Source organism: Tiliqua scincoides, chromosome 2, assembly GCF_035046505.1.
Source record: "Tiliqua scincoides isolate rTilSci1 chromosome 2, rTilSci1.hap2, whole genome shotgun sequence".
Classification (NCBI taxonomy): Eukaryota; Metazoa; Chordata; class Lepidosauria; order Squamata; family Scincidae; genus Tiliqua; species Tiliqua scincoides.
In genome coordinates, this window is record NC_089822.1 from 123,306,751 (window position 1) to 123,326,654 (window position 19,904).

A 19,904-nucleotide genomic window follows, 5' to 3' on the forward strand; every position below is an offset into this window, starting at 1 on the left:
CATTTGCCTGAAGATTAACATCCACAAGGTCGCCAGTTCGAGGGCACCGTGCGACCTTGAAGCAGCTGACAAGCTGCAGCTGAGCTGTTCCATCTGCTCGGAGCGTGGGAGGATGGAGGCCAGAATGTCAAACCAGATCGGAGTGTAACACCTTGAATGTGGTGGTTCTTGAAAGAGAGAACCTTCTTTCAATTTGTAAAAATCCCTGCGTGGATTTAATAAGCCTGCCTGTGTAAACCGCCTTGAATAAAGTCTTGAATAAAGACCAAGAAAGGCGGTATATAAATACTGTATATTATATTATTATTATGTGACATTTCTTGTGGCATGGAATTAAGTGCTGTCATCTGTTCGTGTCTATATACCAAGCTACTGTTTAAGGCACAGATGTAGAGGTTGGTTAAAAAAAGCTTACGACTCAAGAGTTTATTGAAACGACAACAGGAAGCTGGTGGCTTCCAGAGCGTATCGGGCATGTACGCCAGCCAGTAGTCAAGTTAAATGTATACATATACCCAGACATAACTCACTTTTGCATCCTCTTTCCCAGGACTGTTGGTTGCTGAGGGATTTGCATGCAAACAGAAAATCTGCCTGCTATTTCCTGTCAGGCCCAAAGTCTTGCTGTGACTGCTGCCTCTCCCAGCCATGATATTTGGGCAAGTAGCAGGTACTCCCTTTTATGGTGGTAGAGATGGAGAGAAGGTAAGAGAGTAGTAGGGGGGCAGCTCAGAAACCTGACTTGACAAAATCCTGCGAGACCAGTTAGGAAACTCAGCAGGCAAAGAGTTAAGCAGACCCCCCTAGGCAACAGCAGAAAGGAAGATGTAAGTTATCTTGGCTTTAAGAGGAACATCATTTTCTGTGTGACCCGTGCTGTACAAGACAGAGTCTAAACTGATGGTTATTATTACGTTATGCTTTGCTCTTGCTTAGTGAAGTGACTTGGCTGTTGTTTTAACAGAACAGTTGTCTCTCTAATACAGAAAAAACAGCACATGCTGTTGGTACGGCTGCGCAGGTGAGCCACTTGGGGTGGCAGAATTCCAGAGACACCAAGCATGTTGGGAAAATCCCAAAAGAAAATCCCAAAAGAAATCCCAAAAGGCTGCCCCCTCCCAGCCTTTCAGTGAAACAGATTAAACAAAACTTAGTGAGAGCAACAGCATGTCATAACTTTCAAGTCGGCATCCCAGATCCTAACTGTCAACTACGTGAAAAACAACAACTGTCACACAGCTCACTAATCAGTGCCAGATGACCAGAAGAAAAAAAAAAAAGCCTGGTCCAGTCCTCCATTTTTAATAACAGTCAGTAGCTTGATCTTCAAAAATGAGCAGGTGATGCTTTTCACAGCATGCTAATGATACTATGCTCATGTCTGCACATCAAGTTGCTCTAAAAGCACTAGAGCAGGGGCTGAAAAAAACGTTGGCAACCATACTCACTGAGATTTTATTTCTCATACAGCTCTAGTGATTGATATAAAAACAGCACCGGCAGAAACAAAGTCAAGCAAGAGACTAGGCTAAGGTACCAGGCAGCTAGGTCAAAGACGTATGTTGACACTAGATGCTGTCTTCATTGTGCTGTAGCCCAGGAATGTTTGCTGTGGCTCTGCCCATTAAAGCACAAACTTGAATAGGAAGAGGGCAAGACTGGCCCAAGACCTCCCATGCCAAATACTGCTCCCTTTTACCTGATGAGGGAGGACCAGAGGCTGGCACATCAACTGTTAAAGAAAGAGAGGAGTGAAGGGTAAGAGGAAGTGTGGAGGACTTCCTCTTCTGCTCTGTCCCTTTACCAATCCAGGAGGAGGACCACTGGAAGCGAGTGGGCAGGCGGAGGTGAACATCCCCACCAATCATAAGCGTCCAAATGAGGAAAGTATGGAAGACTGGTTTGCACCACAGATGGATTAACAAGGCAATATGCCATGGCACCATTTAGGATTGAATGTTCGCTATTGCATCCCCCCATGGTATGAAGTCTTCCCTGCACTTGATCTGTTGCCTCAAGGTTAGCACACTATCCAGCAAACTGACTCACTATTTCCTAGATTTCTTGTTCCATTGAGAGAAAGGAGCATGTTTTGGCTCCTGTAGTTATGAGGTCCAGATACGGTATGTAGTGATTAAGCATAAGAGACTTCACTGTACTATTCTAGGCTCAACCAATCCTTGACCCTCTCTGGAAGGCCAGAAGTCAGTGTACTGTACTTACATCTGGAAAGACTATAAAATAGTGTCCAGGATTGAATTTAAGCCAGAATACAGAAGGTATAAATGAAATGCCTCAGTCTTGGAACCTGAGGAAGGATAATAAAAATATTCTTGAACATGGGCAAAGCACCTCCCCTTCACACAGCCAGCATCCATATAGTTGGGACTGGAGAAGTGTTCCCAGAACCATAGAGGCCCAGAAATAATGGCCTGAAGGTCTTGATGCTCTTGCACTTTTACATATAAGCATCAAGGCTCTGTACAGCAGCTCCCTCTCCATGCATATACTGAACACATGGAGAGGCAGCCATGTCTGTTCGCTTTGTCTATGTCTGTTAGCTGTCTTTTAGCTATGCGCCCCTACACTGACATGTCCACTAGCTCCCTAAGTTGCATGAAAGCTCTCATGCAACCTGGTTGTATGAGAGCCAGGATAGTGTAGTGGTTTGGAAGATGGACCGAGACCTGGAAGATCCAGGTTCAACCCGAGTAGTACTCCCTAATGTGACCCACCTACCTGCAACACGCATTGGATGCAGCACACAGCATTTGGATATTGTGTTCTAAAAAGCTGCTCTTGCCCCCTTCGCTGACATTCTTGGCACAGTCATTTAGAGTGAGGCTGGCTGCTTCCTGAAGTGGGCGGCCTTGCCCTGAGTGTTCCAGAGGTAATTGCAGTGACATCATCACATCACCGCATTCTGGGTCAAAGGAGTGAGGGTGGAGGGGGCGGCAAGATGGCTGGCATGCCCTACGGTGTGCCACTAGTCAGCTACGCCACTACCTACCTCATGGGGTTTTTGTGAGGACGAAAAGAGGGGAGGAACTATGTATACCACCTCAAGCTCCCTGGAGGAAGGGTGGTGGAAAAATGTGAAAAAATAATAAATGTTCAGCTTGAGTGTGAAAGGGGGCCAGTGCTCATACAGCTATACACACATATGGCCCTTTACACCTAAGCACTGAATTTGTGGCTGCCCCTTTCTCCTCCCTCATGCGCAACATGCAAGTAGGAACATCTTTTGCACAACACTCCTTTGAACATCACTTCTTTGTGTACTCCTCAAATCTCAGCCCAGTGCCTTCTGCAGAGGAACTCCCAACTGGTGGAAGGGGCACTAACTGCTGCAAACCTTTGTGGAACTTCTGGATAAGAGTAGAAAGGCCTATTGGCAACATCGAGGCAGGCCAACACTCCTCCCTGCCCACCAGTGCTGGTCTCCTCAGCTCAAGACACTAGGGTAAATAAAACCATAAAAGGCACAGGATGAAGGCTGCCCATGAACAGTAGCACATGCTGGAGCAGCATTATCTCATTCTCTGGACTTGAGTTACGGCTCATGTGTCCGAAGGATTGGCCATTATTGCCATATAAGCTACTCTAAACTTCCTGAAGGAAGAGATGTATGTGTGATGAAAAAATAGGTCATCATAAGTTCCTGGCAGGCACCAGGCCTCCCATTTCTGTTGTATTATTTTGAGCTTTAAAGCCTGCATATGTTTGGCACCATAGCCCTGCTCCAAGAAACTGGAGCTCTTGAATGCAGCTGTCAGCCATCGAGGATGCAGGTCATTTGTCCCAGGGACCACAAACAACCAGGAGTGTGAGAACCATGTCTACAATCTGTCAACCTCCATACTCTTCCAGGACAAGAACCTCATAAGTCTTTCGATAGTTCTTACTGATAGTAAACCTGTGCCTTGGCTGTTCAGGTTCACATGATTTAATGCTCCTTCAAACAGCCCACATCCCTGCATGCAGAAATCTAGCATGTCAAGGAGAGAAGGCCAGGCTTGAACACTTGTCCCTGACATGCTAATTTTTGATGTAGAGGGAATTTTTTTGTACTGTGAAGACATATTCAATCCTATGTGTTCCAACTTATAGTCAAAAGTGGTATAGTCCAGAAACAAGTTCATCTCAGGGAAAACTAGGTGCCCAGTCCTATGCATGTCTATTTAGAAATAAATTCCACTACTATAGTAAATGGGGCTTACTCCCAGTTTGGAAGATGAACCTAGACCTGGAAGATACAGGTTCAAATCCCCACTCAGCCATGAATATTCCTGGGTGACATTGTACCAGTCACTCACTCTCTACATTACCTACCTCTAGTTGTGTAGTTGGGGGGGGGGGGTCAAAGGGATGCTGTGACCTTGGGTGGCACTCTGTGGGGGAGGTGGCAATGCCACCCTCACTGTGATCCACCTACTCCCAGGTAAATGTGGATAAGATTGCAGCCCAGGGCTTTGATTTTATTTGGATTCAGGGCTAAATCACCCATGCATGATGCAGAGCGCTATAGCGTCAGATGAAGACACATGTGTGAATGAGCCTTCAGAGATGAAATACCACAGGTAGAAATTTCACAGCCTAAGACACAAGGCTTTTTATTTACAGCATTTACCACATTGCTATCCTACCTTTCTCTCCTTGAGGGGACCCAGGAATCCAAGGCTTTTCTATGGAATCCTTTCAAATGTTCCACCTGAACATCAAGCAATGCAAAATCAATATGGAACTATGTATCACCCTGAGCTTCTTGGAGGAAGAGTGCTGTAAAAATGTGAACAACCAACCAACCAACCAACCAACCAATAAAGTGTTATAAATGCAAGTGCAACGGGTCCTCAGAGAAGTATAAGGTTCTCTTTGACTTTCCAAAGCAAATGAAGTCCAATTCAGATTGGGTACCCCACAAATATATAAACACATTTGCATAAAAACATATGATATATGTCTGATGCCACTTGCATTTCCTAGGATGCCACAACAACTATCTCTTTTAGACTGTCTCTGAATAGTACTTCCAATGTGTTCCTCTACAATGGATCACACCCTAAACAGAGAGTAGAGAGGGAACCAGGTCTGATACCTGCTCTGCACTGTGCCAAGTAATGCTGACCCCTAGTGGAGAAGCGTGGAATGGTATCATCACGCTAGAGAAGACTAACAATTCTAGCAAAGAGTATATCAGACAGAGGGAGGAAGAGAAATGCCTAGCAACTGGAGGAGGAGACAGTTGAGTAACTGATACCAGAGATTTGGATGAAAGTTATGAAGGCCTGGAAAAATAGAAAATAAAACTAACAGCAAGTGAGGAAATCACTATTTAATAGGCTGGAAATTTAAGCATTGTGTGTGGTGGCAGAAAAAGAGATGTGTTGCTGCAGAGAAATGTCTGTGCATGCACATGCAAATGTGTACTTATATAAACAGGGCATCACAGTGTGCAAAATCTGGAGAAAAAATAACATTGTTGCAAGAAGAAGGATACTATTTGGAGAATGGGGGGAGGGGAGGGACAGGACTCACAGGATATGAAAAATGCTCCCAGTTTCATTTAGTGTATGAGAATACTGTACAAGCTTTTGAGATTCAGAGTTCTTTATTAGGCAGTATGGAAAAATACAAAAAAAGACCAAGAGGGCACGTGCAACTATGGTTACAAATATAATCATTTTTGATCACCAGGTTCACACACAGCAATCTCATCACAAGCCTTTTTTCAAGCACACATTGGTTGTTGTGTATGGTGATGGCAGAGCTGCATTTTGTCCCACAGATAGGCTAAGGGTACAATCCTAGCCCCTTATGTCAGTGCTTTCCAGCACTGGCATAGCGGTGCCAACGGGATGTGTGCTGCATCCTGCAGTTGGGTGTCACTCATGGAGGTCTCCTCAAAGTAAGGGAATGTTTGTTCTCTTACCTCAGAGCTGCATTGCCCTTATGTCAGTGCTGTGCACTGCCCTTTACAGCACTGACATAAGGGGTTAGGATTGCGCCCTAAAAGGCTACAGTTTAGACTCTAGATTCTGTCCAGCCCCAAGGTGTACACACTTGATCCCTGTTGTGTATATGCAACCTTGGGCAGAAACAGCTTAAAATCAGTTGCCTTTATCTTCTATTTAAATCAATGTGACTTTAATTGGGTGCAATTAGCATGTCCCATGGATTTCAATGGGACTTAGATACAATTAACTTCCTCTGGAGCAGGGGTCTCCAAACTTTTTGGCCAGAGGGCCGCAACAAATATCTGGCATGGTGTTGAGGGCCAGAAAAAAATTTAAATATAAAATTTACATAAATAAATTAGAGATGGAACTTAGATGAGTGAATAAATGAATGAAGGGGCTCATTCATTCAATCTCTCTGGCCCTTAGAACACCCTCCAGATACAACCAGAGCACAGCTCCAATCATGTTCGATCATGTGGGCCAGAGGCTTTGAGGGGAGAAGAGGCTGGCTGGGGGCCGGATAGAGGCTCGCAGTGGGCCGCATCTGGCCCCCAGGGGTTTGGAAACCCCTGCTCTAGAGCAAGACTGAAAGATTTGCATTTTGTATTGGCAACCTTCAGTCTCGAAAGACTATGGTATCGCGTTCTGAAAGGTGGTTCTGGCACAGCGTCTAGTGTGGCTGAAAAGGCCAATCCGGGAGTGACAATCCCTTCCACACCGGGAGCAAGTGCAGTCTGTCCCTGGTCTGTCTCCCTGCCTATGGGCCTTCCTTCTTTGCCTCTTAGCCTCAGACTGTTGGCAAAGTGTCTCTTCAAACTGGGAAAGGCCATGCTGCACAGCCTGCCTCCAAGCGGGCCGCTCAGAGGCCAGGGTTTCCCACTTGTTGAGGTCCATCCCTAAGGCCTTCAGATCCCTCTTGCAGATGTCCTTGCATTTTAATTAGCTCATTTTAATAGAATAACCTGCCTTTCCTGTGGTGCAGGACAAAGTGTTTTGTGTAAGCTTAAATCTTGCAGTCCCCTGGGGGCTGGGGATAAGAATAGCCCCTCAGTTTGGCTGTACTTGTCTTAAGAGGGATTCCTTAGCCTGGGGAGGCAGCTCATCTGAGAGAAGGAAAACTCTGATCCCAAACCTCCACTGCCTTGTGGCTACATCCAGTTATGGAAAAGGCTTCAGGAGTCAACCTCAAGGCAAAATCCAGAGCCGGAGAACATATATGCCATCTATGTTGCCAAACAGACTATCCAAATTCTATGAGCAGAGGAATTCTTCTTGTACTGAGACTGATCACTGACCCTAGCTGGTGCAGATTCTCTAAATTTTCATGCAAATGTTTTTTCTCTGGGCTCAGTTACATAAACACCTTTTTAACATGGGAGATGCCAGAAACTGAACCTGTTGCATGCAAAGTAGGTATTCTCCCACTCTTGCATTAAGCATCTCACCAAAAAAGGGACAATTCCATCAATGAAGAAATTCTCCAGAATTATTTCCACATTCCATCAACATTTCTGCTTCATGGCAAAGGATGAAGGGCACTGAAGCCTCACATTCTGATCTCTGATCACAGTTTTCCTCAGCCTATTTCAAACATCTCACCAGTGACAATGCACATAACTATCTTATCTCTAAAGTCTCTCTAAATGGAAACTTCATTCCCCTCCCTGCAGAGATTCTAATTATTGATATCAACTTCTTGCTCATTCAGTGCAACTGCTCATTCTTCTTGCTTATTCAGTGCACTTTGCAGCAATACAAAGGGGGGGGGAGGAGGAAAAGAATGATGGCGGCCAATGCCACATGGTTTGTGACATAGGCTGCCATCCTGTACTCACTTGGGAGTAAGTCCTATTTAATTCAGTGGGAATTAAATCTGAGTAGACATGCATAGGAAGCTACCTTATGCAGAGTCAGATCAGTAGCTCCTCAAGCCTAATCATGTCTGCTCTGACCAGCTACAATACTTCAGGACTTCCCCATCACCTCTTTTGCACTGGAGACTGAAACTGGCAAAGTTTTCCCATGAAAAGCACATGCTTGCCCCTGAACTATGACCCATTCTATATAGCCCACAACAGATTAACTCCCAAGTGCAGGTACAATGTGCCGCTGTGAGATACAGGAAGCTGGACTAGATGGGCCTATGGCCTGATCCAGTGGGGCTGTTCTTATGTTCTTAATGTCACCTGCTGCATCTGAAACCCATCATTGTACCCCACTAATCATGCACTATGACCTCCCAGGAGCTTGGCAACCCAGAAAGTAGATATGCATGCTTTTGCATCACCAGTGGTACCGAAGGCTTCTCCACCTGTGCTCTCCATGATCTTGTCATCTGTTTTCATCCCATCACCTGCAGTGATGAGCAGGACTCCAGGTGTGCTACGTGACTCATACAGAAGGAATGGGCATGAGCAAGTATCAAGGGATTTAAAGGGATTGCAGTATCAAGGGATTTAAAGATGTGCACTCACTGCCTGAGTCACAAGAGAGCAAGTTTTTGTAGTACCAAAGCAGGCAAAACACACAATCCAGAAGGGGGGGGGGTTACTGAGCCTTGACTGAGCAGCTACAAATGGCAGGTTCACAGATAGTTCACAGATATCTGTGGGGTCACAGATAGTGTTGGCCTGATCAAATGTATTCTGTGGACCCTGGTTCTGGGAGCACAAAATGAACCCAGGTGCTGGAATATTACCTCTTCAGGGCACACACCTACAGCCAGCCCTACTGTATTAGGGCCCAATCCCATCCAATTTTCCAGTGCTGGTGCAGTAATGCCAGTGGGGTGTGCTATGCATCCTGTGGTAGAGGGGCAGTCACTGGAGCCTTCTTAAGGTATGGGTACATTTGTTACCTGCATTGTGCTACACTGGAGCTGAAAAGTTGGATAGGATTGGGCCCTTAGTGATCTGGACCCTTATCAACAACACATTCACGCATTGTTGTAAAGTGCCAAGGAAATTGATGGCTCAATGTACGTAAATTAATAATAAGTCAAATGAAATCACTTCTCTTAAATGTCAACAGTGCACTGACATGCTCCAAGTGAGCTGCAGGAGCATTTTGCAGACACACAAAGCCATTCCAGGAACAATTAGGAGTCAGAATTCCTGGATTTGTTTTTAGTATCTGGGAAGCGAATGAAGTACATGGGGTGTCTCGATAATTCGGAAGGAGGTGTATGGCTCCAGTCATTAATCTTTAGTCTCTCCCTTTTTTTCTGGAACCATAAATTAATAATGTTTATTTCTAGTAGGAGACCATACAGATTAATCCATGGCTGCAGAGAAATGGGTTTGCTTTTTTGGCAACCCAACAAGAGGTGGTTCACCAACTGCACGGCAGGCCCAAATTCAATTGGTAAAGCTTTCAAGTTTGGAGCATCCCCATGGCAGGAAAAACTTATTGTGTTGTATTTCTGGTTGCCATTCAGGTGTTAAAAGGCACAACAACATTGGTCCAAAAATTCAATGCTGAAGCTTTTGGTGGCCAGGGGGAATCGAAAGTTAATGTTTAAAAAGCCTTTTGGAAACCATGCCTTGTGACCTAGAAGCCCTTGGCCGTAAGTCCAAAAATGGGTAGACTAAGGATCAGAAAGATATCGAACCTGTTATTGGCTTCCTTCCTTCCTTATCGCTCTTTCTCACGGGAACTTGTTGAGTTAAGGTTCAGTGAAGGGCCCGGGTGGGCAAACCTGCAACATGAACTGTAACTGCAAGGAAGTGCTTCAAAATATTTACTGACTTCTCACCAGTGTGTCAGCCGAACCAGCCAGGATTGCCAAGCAGCCATTATTTTGCTGGGTTGACCAATAAAGGTGTACAGTACTCCATCAAGAAACTGGTATTGGAAACTGAAAAAAAGAACATAAATTAAAGAGATGGCCTAATGACACCTATAGTCTACCAGCTACTCTTCTCCCTTAATTACCAGATTCCATCCGGACTCTGCCCACTTCCAGCATTAATGCATTACATGGCACTTTAATATTCATACATGTGCAGTCATTTACATATATGTGCATTAGGGGAAAGATGCACAATAAAAGCCAGACTGGAAAACCAATATTCAAGCTTTGAGAAAGATGCTCTGCGCATGCTGAGAGGTATACTATTGTTATTTCACAAGCTGAGCACAGGCATTTAAAATTGATTGCAGGATTGTGTCCCAGAGTGAAGTATTATGTGCTGCCACACTTTCCCATGCTGCTCAGTGTCTGAGTCAGGGCCAGGGCAAGTTGGCTATACTTGGGTTGGGCAGTTTACAAGTTCTGGGAATAGTCTGTCACCAATGTGTCTCTCACTTCCATTGGCCAGCAAGTTAAAAAAAAAAAATCACCGTGCAATGTTTTCCAAGGCTTTTGCCTAAGCAAATGTTATGCACCATTGCGGGGGTCATTCCTTTCCATGAGCTCAGTTAGCCAGCTTCGAGGTTGACGTCCCGCCTCCCACCCTCTGTCCAGGCTTGGGTGGAAAGGACAGACAAACAGACAAAAGACCCGACTGAGTGGGGGGGGGGAGGCTGAGACCAAAGTTCCACTGTTTTGTTGGCCTGGGGTGAGACCTTTCTGTGTTATCTGCTAGTACTAGCCAAGTAACATAGCAACCATTTAGAAATGGCAGGACAATTGTTCATTTCTGTACACTTTTTACTTTGCAAAGAGCATTCTAATCGTTCTTTTGCTCACAATAAATCTGTGAGTTTGGTTGCTCTTATTCCCATTTTATGGACAGGGCAAGTCAGGCTGAGAACTAGTGACAAAAGATACCTATGGCAGCGGTGGGACTCAGCACTCCTCAGGTTTATTTGCACAACCTGGTCTTTATATGGGTTACCCACTAACCTTACAAGAGATAGACACACACACAGCACCCCCTTCCCAGCCACCCAATACCGCTTGCAAGTAACTTTATCTGTCTCCCTTTACATCCCCCATTCTGCACAAGTTTACCTACTGTCATCCCTCTTTATCTCCATTTCCCATTCTAATGTTCCCAGACCTGGAACAGCTTCCCACACTGTATTTGAACTGTTCCACAGTGGTAGATACATCCCTAGGCAGATGTATCGCCCTCACTTCCATTGTCCCTTCTCAAGAACCACTTCTTTGGGTTTATGCCTTTCACGCATACATAAGTTCACCATGCAGGACTTCATCAGGCAATAACTTGCAGCTGAACATTTGATGTGAGATATGATAGTTGCTTGATCAGTACAGCGGCATTTGACCAGAGCTGAATGAGTCACTCTCACAAGTGACCATTTCAGGTTGGGTCATACTTGCGCATTTGTCACTTGATGAGGGCAGGGACAAGGGGTGACTTCACATGTGAGGAAAAGCCATCATGGATCAAGATAGAAAGTCCACAAGTCCCCAAACCCCCTCCAGCACAAAAAGGCTGCCTGACTTTTTTCAGAAACTCAGTTCACATAATCCCTTGTAAATGATCAGAACAAGCATAAGAAATCTGCAAGTGTGAAGTAACCTTTTAATTAAGCCAGGCCTTATCTGCTCCTCCATTCTCTTCCACATCTACATCATTCATGCATCAGCACCCTGGCTTCTCCTTAATCCCCCTATTCTGTCTGTTTATTGAAGACACTAAGACTTCTGGGTAGAGATTTCTGTCATGTACAGCACTTAGCATGTCTACCCTTCTATTTCATTAATTGCTGCAAATCTAAAAGTGAGCCTTTTGTTTAGATCAGGGGTGTCAAATATAAGGCCCAAGCACCCAAGGAAGCTCTGTATCCAGCCCTCCCGCTCTCCCAGCACTACCACCAGCTGCTCTCAACCAATGAGCTATGCTGAGGTGTCACTGCTGAAAGGGCAACTCATGTGATAATTAGACTCTTTCATACATCATATCTTGAAAATATAATCAAGATTTTCTCTTCCTCGTTTGTAGCTAATGAATCCCTAAGTGAGAAAAAAAGTACTTCTGGTCATCATCTGCTTAATGACATCACTTCCTGATTAATGACATCACTTCCAGCCCTCAGCAGGCATCATGAATGCTATTCGGCCTGCTGTACAAAATGAGTTTGGTGCTCCTGGGTTAGATAGTAACATCGAATCCCTCCAGACTTTGCTTGTGCCATTTTCTTACCCATCTCTGCTGATGAGAAGTGTTTATAAGTGTCTTTTCCATAAGACCTTTTTTCCCCCCCAGAAATCACATGGAAAAGTTAACAGTTTTACAAAACTTTGGCTGCAATCCTATACCCATTTTCCTGGGAGTAAGCCTAATTGAAGCTAATGGAATTAACTTCTGAGTAGATCAGCATCAGATTGGGCTGTAGGTGGAAACCAAATTAAAATGAGCAAAAGCAAAGGTAAACCCCATCACCTCTGTTTAGTGCATCAGGCAGAAAGGGCTATATTAACAGACTGAAGGTCCCAGGTTCCACCTCTTCCGTTTTCCTATAAACCAGTGTTTCTCAAACTGTGGGTCACGAACCAATTTCAGCTGGGACCCCATTCATTTCAATATTTTATTTTTCATATATTAGGCTTGATGATACCATGGTATGTGACTGCATTTGGGAAAATGTTACAGATCTGTAGTTTTAACTAGCTACTATGTACATTCTTTTAACAATGATAGTCAATGGGACTTACACCTGGGTAAGTGTGAGTAGGACTGCAGCCTAGGATTGTTAAAAATTTTCCTGATGATGTCACTTCCAGTCATGACATCACTTCCAGTGGGCCCTGACAGATTGTCATGCTAAATGCATGAGAACCACTGCTATAAACAATCTCAGCTAAGCAAGGCTGGGCAAGACTCCTGTCTGAGGCAGACACATATCTACCCAGAAGTAAGTCCCATTCTGTTCAATGGGGCTTCAATGGATTATCCACCTTAAACTATTTCTGCCCAGCCCACAGGTGTACACATTTTATCCCTGTTGTTGCGTATATGCAAAGTTGGGCAGAAATGGCTTAAACCAATTTACTTGGGTGGGAAAAAAGTTTCACAGGAGATTGGGGATGTTCAGTTTTGAGAGGTAAGAGGGTCACTCTCACTTGACTGTGGATTGGGAGCCCAATCCTATGCCTGTCTATTCTGAAGTCAGTTCCATTACAGTCAATGGAGCTTACTCCCAGGAAAGTGTGGATAGGATTGCAGCCCGGCAGGTGATCCGAAAGCTTTGGGTTTCAGTCTGAAGGCAGCCCTGGCCTGCGCCTCGCTCCTTTCACAGAGCAGCTCGATTCCAGTCCAGCCCTCCCCTCTGATTTTTATGCCCATCTGACTAGCTTGATTCAATTTCACCTCCTTTGGTGGACTCAATCCTACAATAGGCTACAATCCTATTCACACTTTCCTGGGCTTTAACCCCATCGATTATCTACTTACTTCTGAGTAGACAGGCATAGGATTGGGCTCTCAGGCTGCAGTCCTATTCCCACTTTCCTGGGAGTAAGCCCCATTGACTCCAATGAGACTTCTGAGTAGACATGCATAGGCTTGGGCTGCAATCCTGTCCACACTTACCTGGGAGTAAACCCCACTGACTCTAATGGGTCTTACTTGTGAGTAGACATGCCTAGGGTAGAGCTCTCCGTTTTTATCACTCCGTTTTTATCACAATCACAAGCAAACCTTTCCCCATTGACTGTAATGAGACTTCCTTCTGAGTAGACATACATAGGATTGGGCTCTGAGGCTGCACTCCTATTCACACTTTCCTGGGAGTAAGCCCCATTGACTCCAATGGGACTTCTGAGTAGACATGCATAGGCTTGGGCTGCAATCCTGTCCACACTTACCTGGGAGTAAACCCCACTGACTCTAATGGGTCTTACTTGTGAGTAGACATGCCTAGGGTAGAGCTCTCCGTTTTTATTGTCCTGGTAACGCGGCGGGGCAACCAATCACAAGCAAACCTTTCCGACCCCAAATTGGCCGTGAGTTCTCCATTTCCTCCCAGCAAGGAAAACCCCAGCGTGACATCATCAGCAGCGGTGCCCCGAGCAGACGTTCTGGGCGCGCTTTGCAACCCTCCTGATAGTGCAATAGAAAGGGGGGGCGGCGGAAGAGAAGGTTCGTGGTCCTTTCTTCAGCTCCACGGACGGAAAGCGCTTCCAACTCTTGCTCAGCGCTGGGCTGGCTCCCCTCCCAAATTCCCAGCGCTGGCAGTTTAATGAGATCCATCCTGCCCACCCGCCCCCCGTCCCGTCGAGGGGGAGAGGGAGGGAGACTCCTCCTTTTGTGAGTCATTCCCGGGCAAGGAGGGAGGGCAGTCAGTCGGGGAGTCTCCGCAGCACTCACGTTCCGGGCGGCGCGCTGCAAAGGAAGCCCCGGGCAGTGGCTGCCTCCCAGGCCGGTGGGGATTCTCTTCGACGCCCGTCCCAAGCCCAGACCGGCCCGGCCATGCTCCTGCGAGCCCTGCTCCTGCTCTGCAGCCTGCCTTGCGCCCCGGGCTTCAACCTGGACGCCCAGGCGCCCTCGCTCCTTGCCGGCCCCCCAGGCAGTCACTTTGGCTTCTCGGTGGACTTTTACCTCCCGGAGGCGCAGAGGTAGGTGGCCAGGGGGACTTGGGGCGCAAGCCTCGGCGGGTCTACTCAGAAGTAAGTCCTATTGTGTTTACTGGAGCTCACTCTCAGGAAAGTGGGGATAGCCTTGGGCAGGCACTTGGGGGGGCAGAGAGAGAGAGAGAGAGAGAGAGAGGAAGGGGCGTAGGGTGGGCATAACCTGAACCCTCCGCACTGTCGCCGTGGTCGTGAATAAGGGGACTGCCAGCGTCTGTGGAGGTGGACACGGAGCGGGGGGGGGACACCTGGGGAGCCCTTGGAGCGCGCCGCCCGGAAGGAGAATGGGACTGGATTAAGTGAGGGGGTTGTGAGCCCAATCCTAGGCACGTCTACTCAGAAGTAAGTACCATTATAGTCTGTGGGGCTTACTCCCAGGAAAGTACGGAGTGGATTGTAGCCTGGGAGCCCAATTCTATGCATGTCTACTCAGAAGTAAGTCCAATTATAGTCAATGGGGCTTACTCCCAGGAAAGTGTGGAGAGGATTGTTGCCTGAGAGCCCAATCCTATGCCTGTCTACTCAGAAGTAAGTCCCATTAAAGTCAATGGGGCTTACTCCCAGGAAAGTGTGGATTGGCTTGTAGCCTGAGTCTGTCTTCTCCTTCCTCCCCTCTACCTCGCTCCCCCTTCCCTGGGCTGGCCTGCCGCCCGCTCCCTCTTTCCAGCCCCACTAACTGGTTGCAGACCCACCGTCCCGTCCCCCCCCCCCCCGCCGCCGCCGCCTGTTGCGTTTCCTCCCAGCCCGCTCCCGTTACTTGGGATCTCCACCCCGCACACTCCCCCTTGGCGGCGGCGGCGGCTGCTGTTCCACGAGAGGGACACACGGCGGCCCAACCCCGCCGCAGGCGAGACAGGAGGATTTTCCGTGCGCGCGCCCCCCATCCCTCCCCTCCCCGACTGCCTCTCCACTCGCTCTCGCCCCCAACAGGCTCGGAACGAAGCATTTCCTGTAATCGGAGCTCTTGTTCCAAAGATTGGGGCGGGGGGGGAGAGAGAAAGAAGAAGGGGGTCGGGCTGCAGCTGAGTAGTGAGCTGGAGGGGCAGAGAGAGAGGGAGGGAGGGAGCTGTAGTGATGAAGGCAATCCCCACCAAGCAGTTCTGTGGAGACGGGTCTGGGAAAGTGGATCTCTGGCTTGGGACAGCCAAGGATGCAGGCGGGTGGGTGGGGTGTCTGATCTAGCCTCCCCCCCCCCCACTGCCTCCCTCATTTGAGATGTGTTCGGCAAGGGGGTGGTGGTGGTGGTCAGAGTAGCTAAGCAGGGTATTCTCCCCTCCCCACCTCAGGCATCTTAAAAATGAGGGGAGGGGGCCCAGCAAGAGGATGCAGCATCCTTTGGGGTCTCTGTTTCCCCCATCCAAGATGTGCTGTACAAGGCAGCTGGGCTGAGCAGAAGTTTGCACAAAGTCATCCTCCCCATTCTGAGCCAGGCTTTCCCAGGTGTTGTTGGTGGGTCCATGGCTGGACTGCCTTCTACTTCAGCTAGTTAGCTTCAGGGCAAAAGGGTTGTCCAGTTCGAGTTGCCACACTCCAGAAGAACTGGAATAGGTGCAAAAGAGGGCAGTTGAAATGATCAAAGGGCTGGAGCACCTTCCTTGTGAGATGACGCAAGAGCATGTGGGTGTTTTTAGCTTGGCTGGGGGGGGGGAAGGCACTTGAGAGGGGGCACGACTGAAGCTCTTAAAACTTATGCATGGTGTGAAGTTTTTCACCCCCTTCTCACAGTGCAAGGACCAGGACTCATTCAATGAAACTGACTAGCAGGAAATATAGAACAGGGGTCAACAAACTCTGGCTTGGGGGCCAGATGTGGCCCACGGCAAGCCTCTATCCGGCCCACAGCCAGCCTCTTGTCCCTTGAAAGCCCCTGGCCCACTTTGCCAAACATGACTGGAATTATGCTCTGTTTGCATCTGGAGGGTGTTCTAAGGGCCAGAGAGGTTGAATGAATGAGCCCATTCATTCATTTATTCACAGATCTCAGTTCCATCTCTAATTTATTTATATAAATTTAATATTTAAATTTTTTTCTGGCCCTCAAAACTCTGCCAGATATTTGATGCGGCCCTCTGGCCAAAAAGTTTGCAGATCCCTGATCTAGAACAAACAAAAGAAGGTACTTCTTCACACTTCCTATGTGTCTGTGGCATAATCCAGCATGGTTTTTCTTGAGTTCTCATGAAATGGTGGGAATACTGTGTATGGGTGTCTTCTCTTTTCGCCACATTCAGACTGGGAGAGGGAACTGGGCACAGTCACAAGAAGTACTAGAGAGGGAAGGGGGCAAGCAGTCCATTGCTTAACTCCTGTAGTAACTTGGAGTAAAGACACTGAATACTTGGAGTGTGTTTCTTAGTGTTAATAAATATAAAGAGCAGTTCTCCATGAGTTCCTTCCATTTATGTTTCAGATGACAGCATTAATAGTACTTTGTTTTGATTTCTGAAAGAAAAATGTGGGGCAATGTTTGCTACACAGAAAGGCATTTGGCCCTTTCTCTGCACCCCAATATATTTTTGTGCCACCTTCATGCACACGCCAATAGTAAGGACATGCGCAAGTCAAAGAGATGGGGTGACATCTGGCAGGAAGGTAGAAGTACGCATGGGTGCTGATGTACTTGGCTGGACTTTTCCCACCTCCAAACTGAGATGCTAGTGCTGGGGAAGGATCTTGTGTGTCTGAACCTCCAATGATACTATGTCCACAGGTATAAAAACACACGTAGTGGAGTTGGTTCCAGTTGATTGGATATGTTTACTCCTGGCCGAGGTTTCCAGAAGATCTGTTAAGGCTGTCCTCCTGTGTACAGTTTCTGGGGAGTAAGTCCCATTTAACTCACCAGGGCTGATTTCAGAGTAAACAAGCTTAGGATCAGGTTTTTAAAGTCTTAGTAAATGTACATGCATATCTTAGAATAAACATGCTTAAGCGTGCATGCTGGATAGACCAATATCTTCGTTCTGTATTGAATGCTGGGGAGGAAAACAAATCAACCTTTTCAAGTTTCTTTAAACATTCCCTGATTGTGTGAACATCTTGAGTACCTTTTAGGCAGTAACTCATCTGCACTGAGGAATCTTGTCAGTACACACCCTTGTTTTGTAGCTGTTTTGCCTGTTGCTTAAAAGAGCCAGCATAGTTTGGGGCTGAGAGTGTTGTGTTTCGTCTTGGGAGACCCAATTCAAATCTCCACCTATAAGCGTACTGGAGGTCTGGAGAGAGAGTCTCTTTCTTGGGCCAGCCTAGTTCACTTGATGTTTATGTGGCTAACCAACTTTCTAGCATTGACATAGCTGTGCCAGTGAGGCATGCACTGCATCCTGCAGTGGGGAGGCAGTCAAGGGGGCCTCCTCAAGGTAAGGGCATGTTTGTTACCTTACCTTGGGGCTGCATTGCGGCTAAGTCAGTGCTCGAAAGTTGGTTGGGATTGTGCCCTAAAGCTCCTTAGAGGAAAGGTCTGGAAACAACTATACTCAACATGCCTTTGGAATGGGGTGCTCTATGTAGTGGTCTTGTGTTCCTTGTTCTGGCTGAGAAGCCACCATATCCTAAATCAGACCATTCATGCATCAAGCTCAGGGTTGTCATCACTGACTGGCAGCAGCCTTTTAGGGTTTCGGACACGAAACTTTCCCTGCCCTTCCTGGCGATGCCAGGAATTGAAACTGGGACCTTCTTCATGGAAAGCAGGTGTTCTACCACTGAACTACCTATTCCTTCCAGTATTTGCTTGATAAAAATGGGAATGATAGGTCTAAGCTGCTTCTCACATGGGGGGGGGAGGGTAGTCCTGATGAAACTGTACTCATGCCCACCCACTCTCCATTCTGGATGCATCCTCTAGATTATATTGTCACAAGCAGAAGCAACTAAGATGTCCCATGCCAGATTTTAAGATGTGCATGCAAGAGATAACATGGGATGCTGTCTCAAATATGGTTTGTAATTTAAACTGATGGGTACAATATTCACTTTGGGCAACTCCCAGTTGTGCATGTGCAGCAGAAGTTCTCACTGGACACAGTTCTCATTGTAAACTTCAGGAAGCGAATGCAGCATCTGGTCACAGCTCCTTCCCACTGTGACTAGCTCAGACCGAACCCAGGCATCCTGGGTTTCTGGCAGGCGGCCTTTGCTTGGTGTTAAGCCCTGGCTCTCCGCCAGCCCCTGCTGCAAACTGCCCGGCTGTTTTCCAAAGAGCTAGAGATAGAACTGAGAAACTCGGACTCTTCATGCCTTGATAGGGATGGGCTGGGGGTATGTGTGGCAACTCAAATCTTAGATTCATTTTCTAGGAAAGGCTGTCGGAGAACCAGATAGTGTGGTCCACGGTGCCTTCCCTTCACCTCCGGCACTCTAGTTGGATAAGAGTATCTCTCCATGGCAAAAGAGATGGCCCGTTAAGCATTAGTGAGAAATCATGAGCGCTTAATGCAGAGTTTGAGGCAGGAATCTCTAATCGCACTAGGGCTGGCTCCGGCATGACAGCATTCCTGCACGGAAAGCACGTGCAAAGGAAAAGCATGCAAAACCCGCATAGAGATCATCATGTGTGATGTTTAAGAGTGTGTGTAGTTTACGGTGCTGGGAAGTTACTGCCAACTGTGGCATTGTAGCACCAGTGTATATAGTAAATACATCTGCATGCAATCATTGTGATCTACATGCGAGTTCCATGCTGCTTCTGACATGCAAGTGATTTCTGTGTGGGGATTTTGTCACATTGGAAGCAGCCCTGATAACTGTTGGGTGTGACAGTTTTTAGCAAATTTCTTTTTAATCTGCTGTTGGGTGGTTCTATTTAGGTCAGTAAGTAACAGAATGAAGCACTGATTTCTTGTTTTTTCTCCCTCAGTCTCCTTTTCAGCCTGCTTATGTTTTCCTGCTTGAAACTTTACTGGGTAGAATGCATGTATGAAAAGGTGACCTAGAGATAGGCAAGCAAGTCCTTATGTCATGAGCTGCCTTTCAAGTTGAGGGCTCCTGGCTTCAAACTCGATGTGTCTCTCCTTCCCCAAGGCCTGGGGAAGGAGTTGGGTTCCCACTTGGGTTTCCAGTGGGTTGCTGTGTTGGCTATTGCTCACTCCAGGATGTCCACATGCATTCTTGTCTCTTCTCTTCTAGGCCTGTTAAGCTAGGTTCTACAGACTCAGCAATTGTCCATGTCAGAGGCATTCAGGACCCTTGGAGAGCAGTGGAATGTCACAGACAAAGCTCCCGCCCCACTTGAAGTGGAGGCCTGGCCTTGTCTTTGTCTTTTGCACTTTGGAAGCAGCAGCAGGGCTGACCCAAGACCTTCTGGTACCTGAGATAGTATGCCATAACACCACCACCCCTTTTTCTTCCATTGATCCTCTACATCCTGCTTCCTGGATTCAGAAAGAAAAACGGGAGTAAAACCA

The 19,904-nt window shown here is 47.0% G+C and overlaps 1 protein-coding gene across 2 annotated transcripts in view; it reads left to right on the forward strand.

The window, feature by feature from the left end:
• The first annotated feature begins 14,071 nt into the window (after positions 1–14,071).
• Positions 14,072–19,904, forward strand: part of ITGA5 (integrin subunit alpha 5) — an 81,062-nt gene continuing 75,229 nt past the window's right edge. The window contains exon 1 of one of the 2 annotated variants that reach the window (XM_066613681.1): positions 14,072–14,487. In XM_066613681.1, the coding sequence (XP_066469778.1) occupies positions 14,342–14,487 (146 nt within the window). In that variant the 5' untranslated portion in view covers positions 14,072–14,341. The remainder of the gene's footprint in view (positions 14,488–19,904) is intronic. The other variant, XM_066613682.1, reaches the window with a different exon arrangement.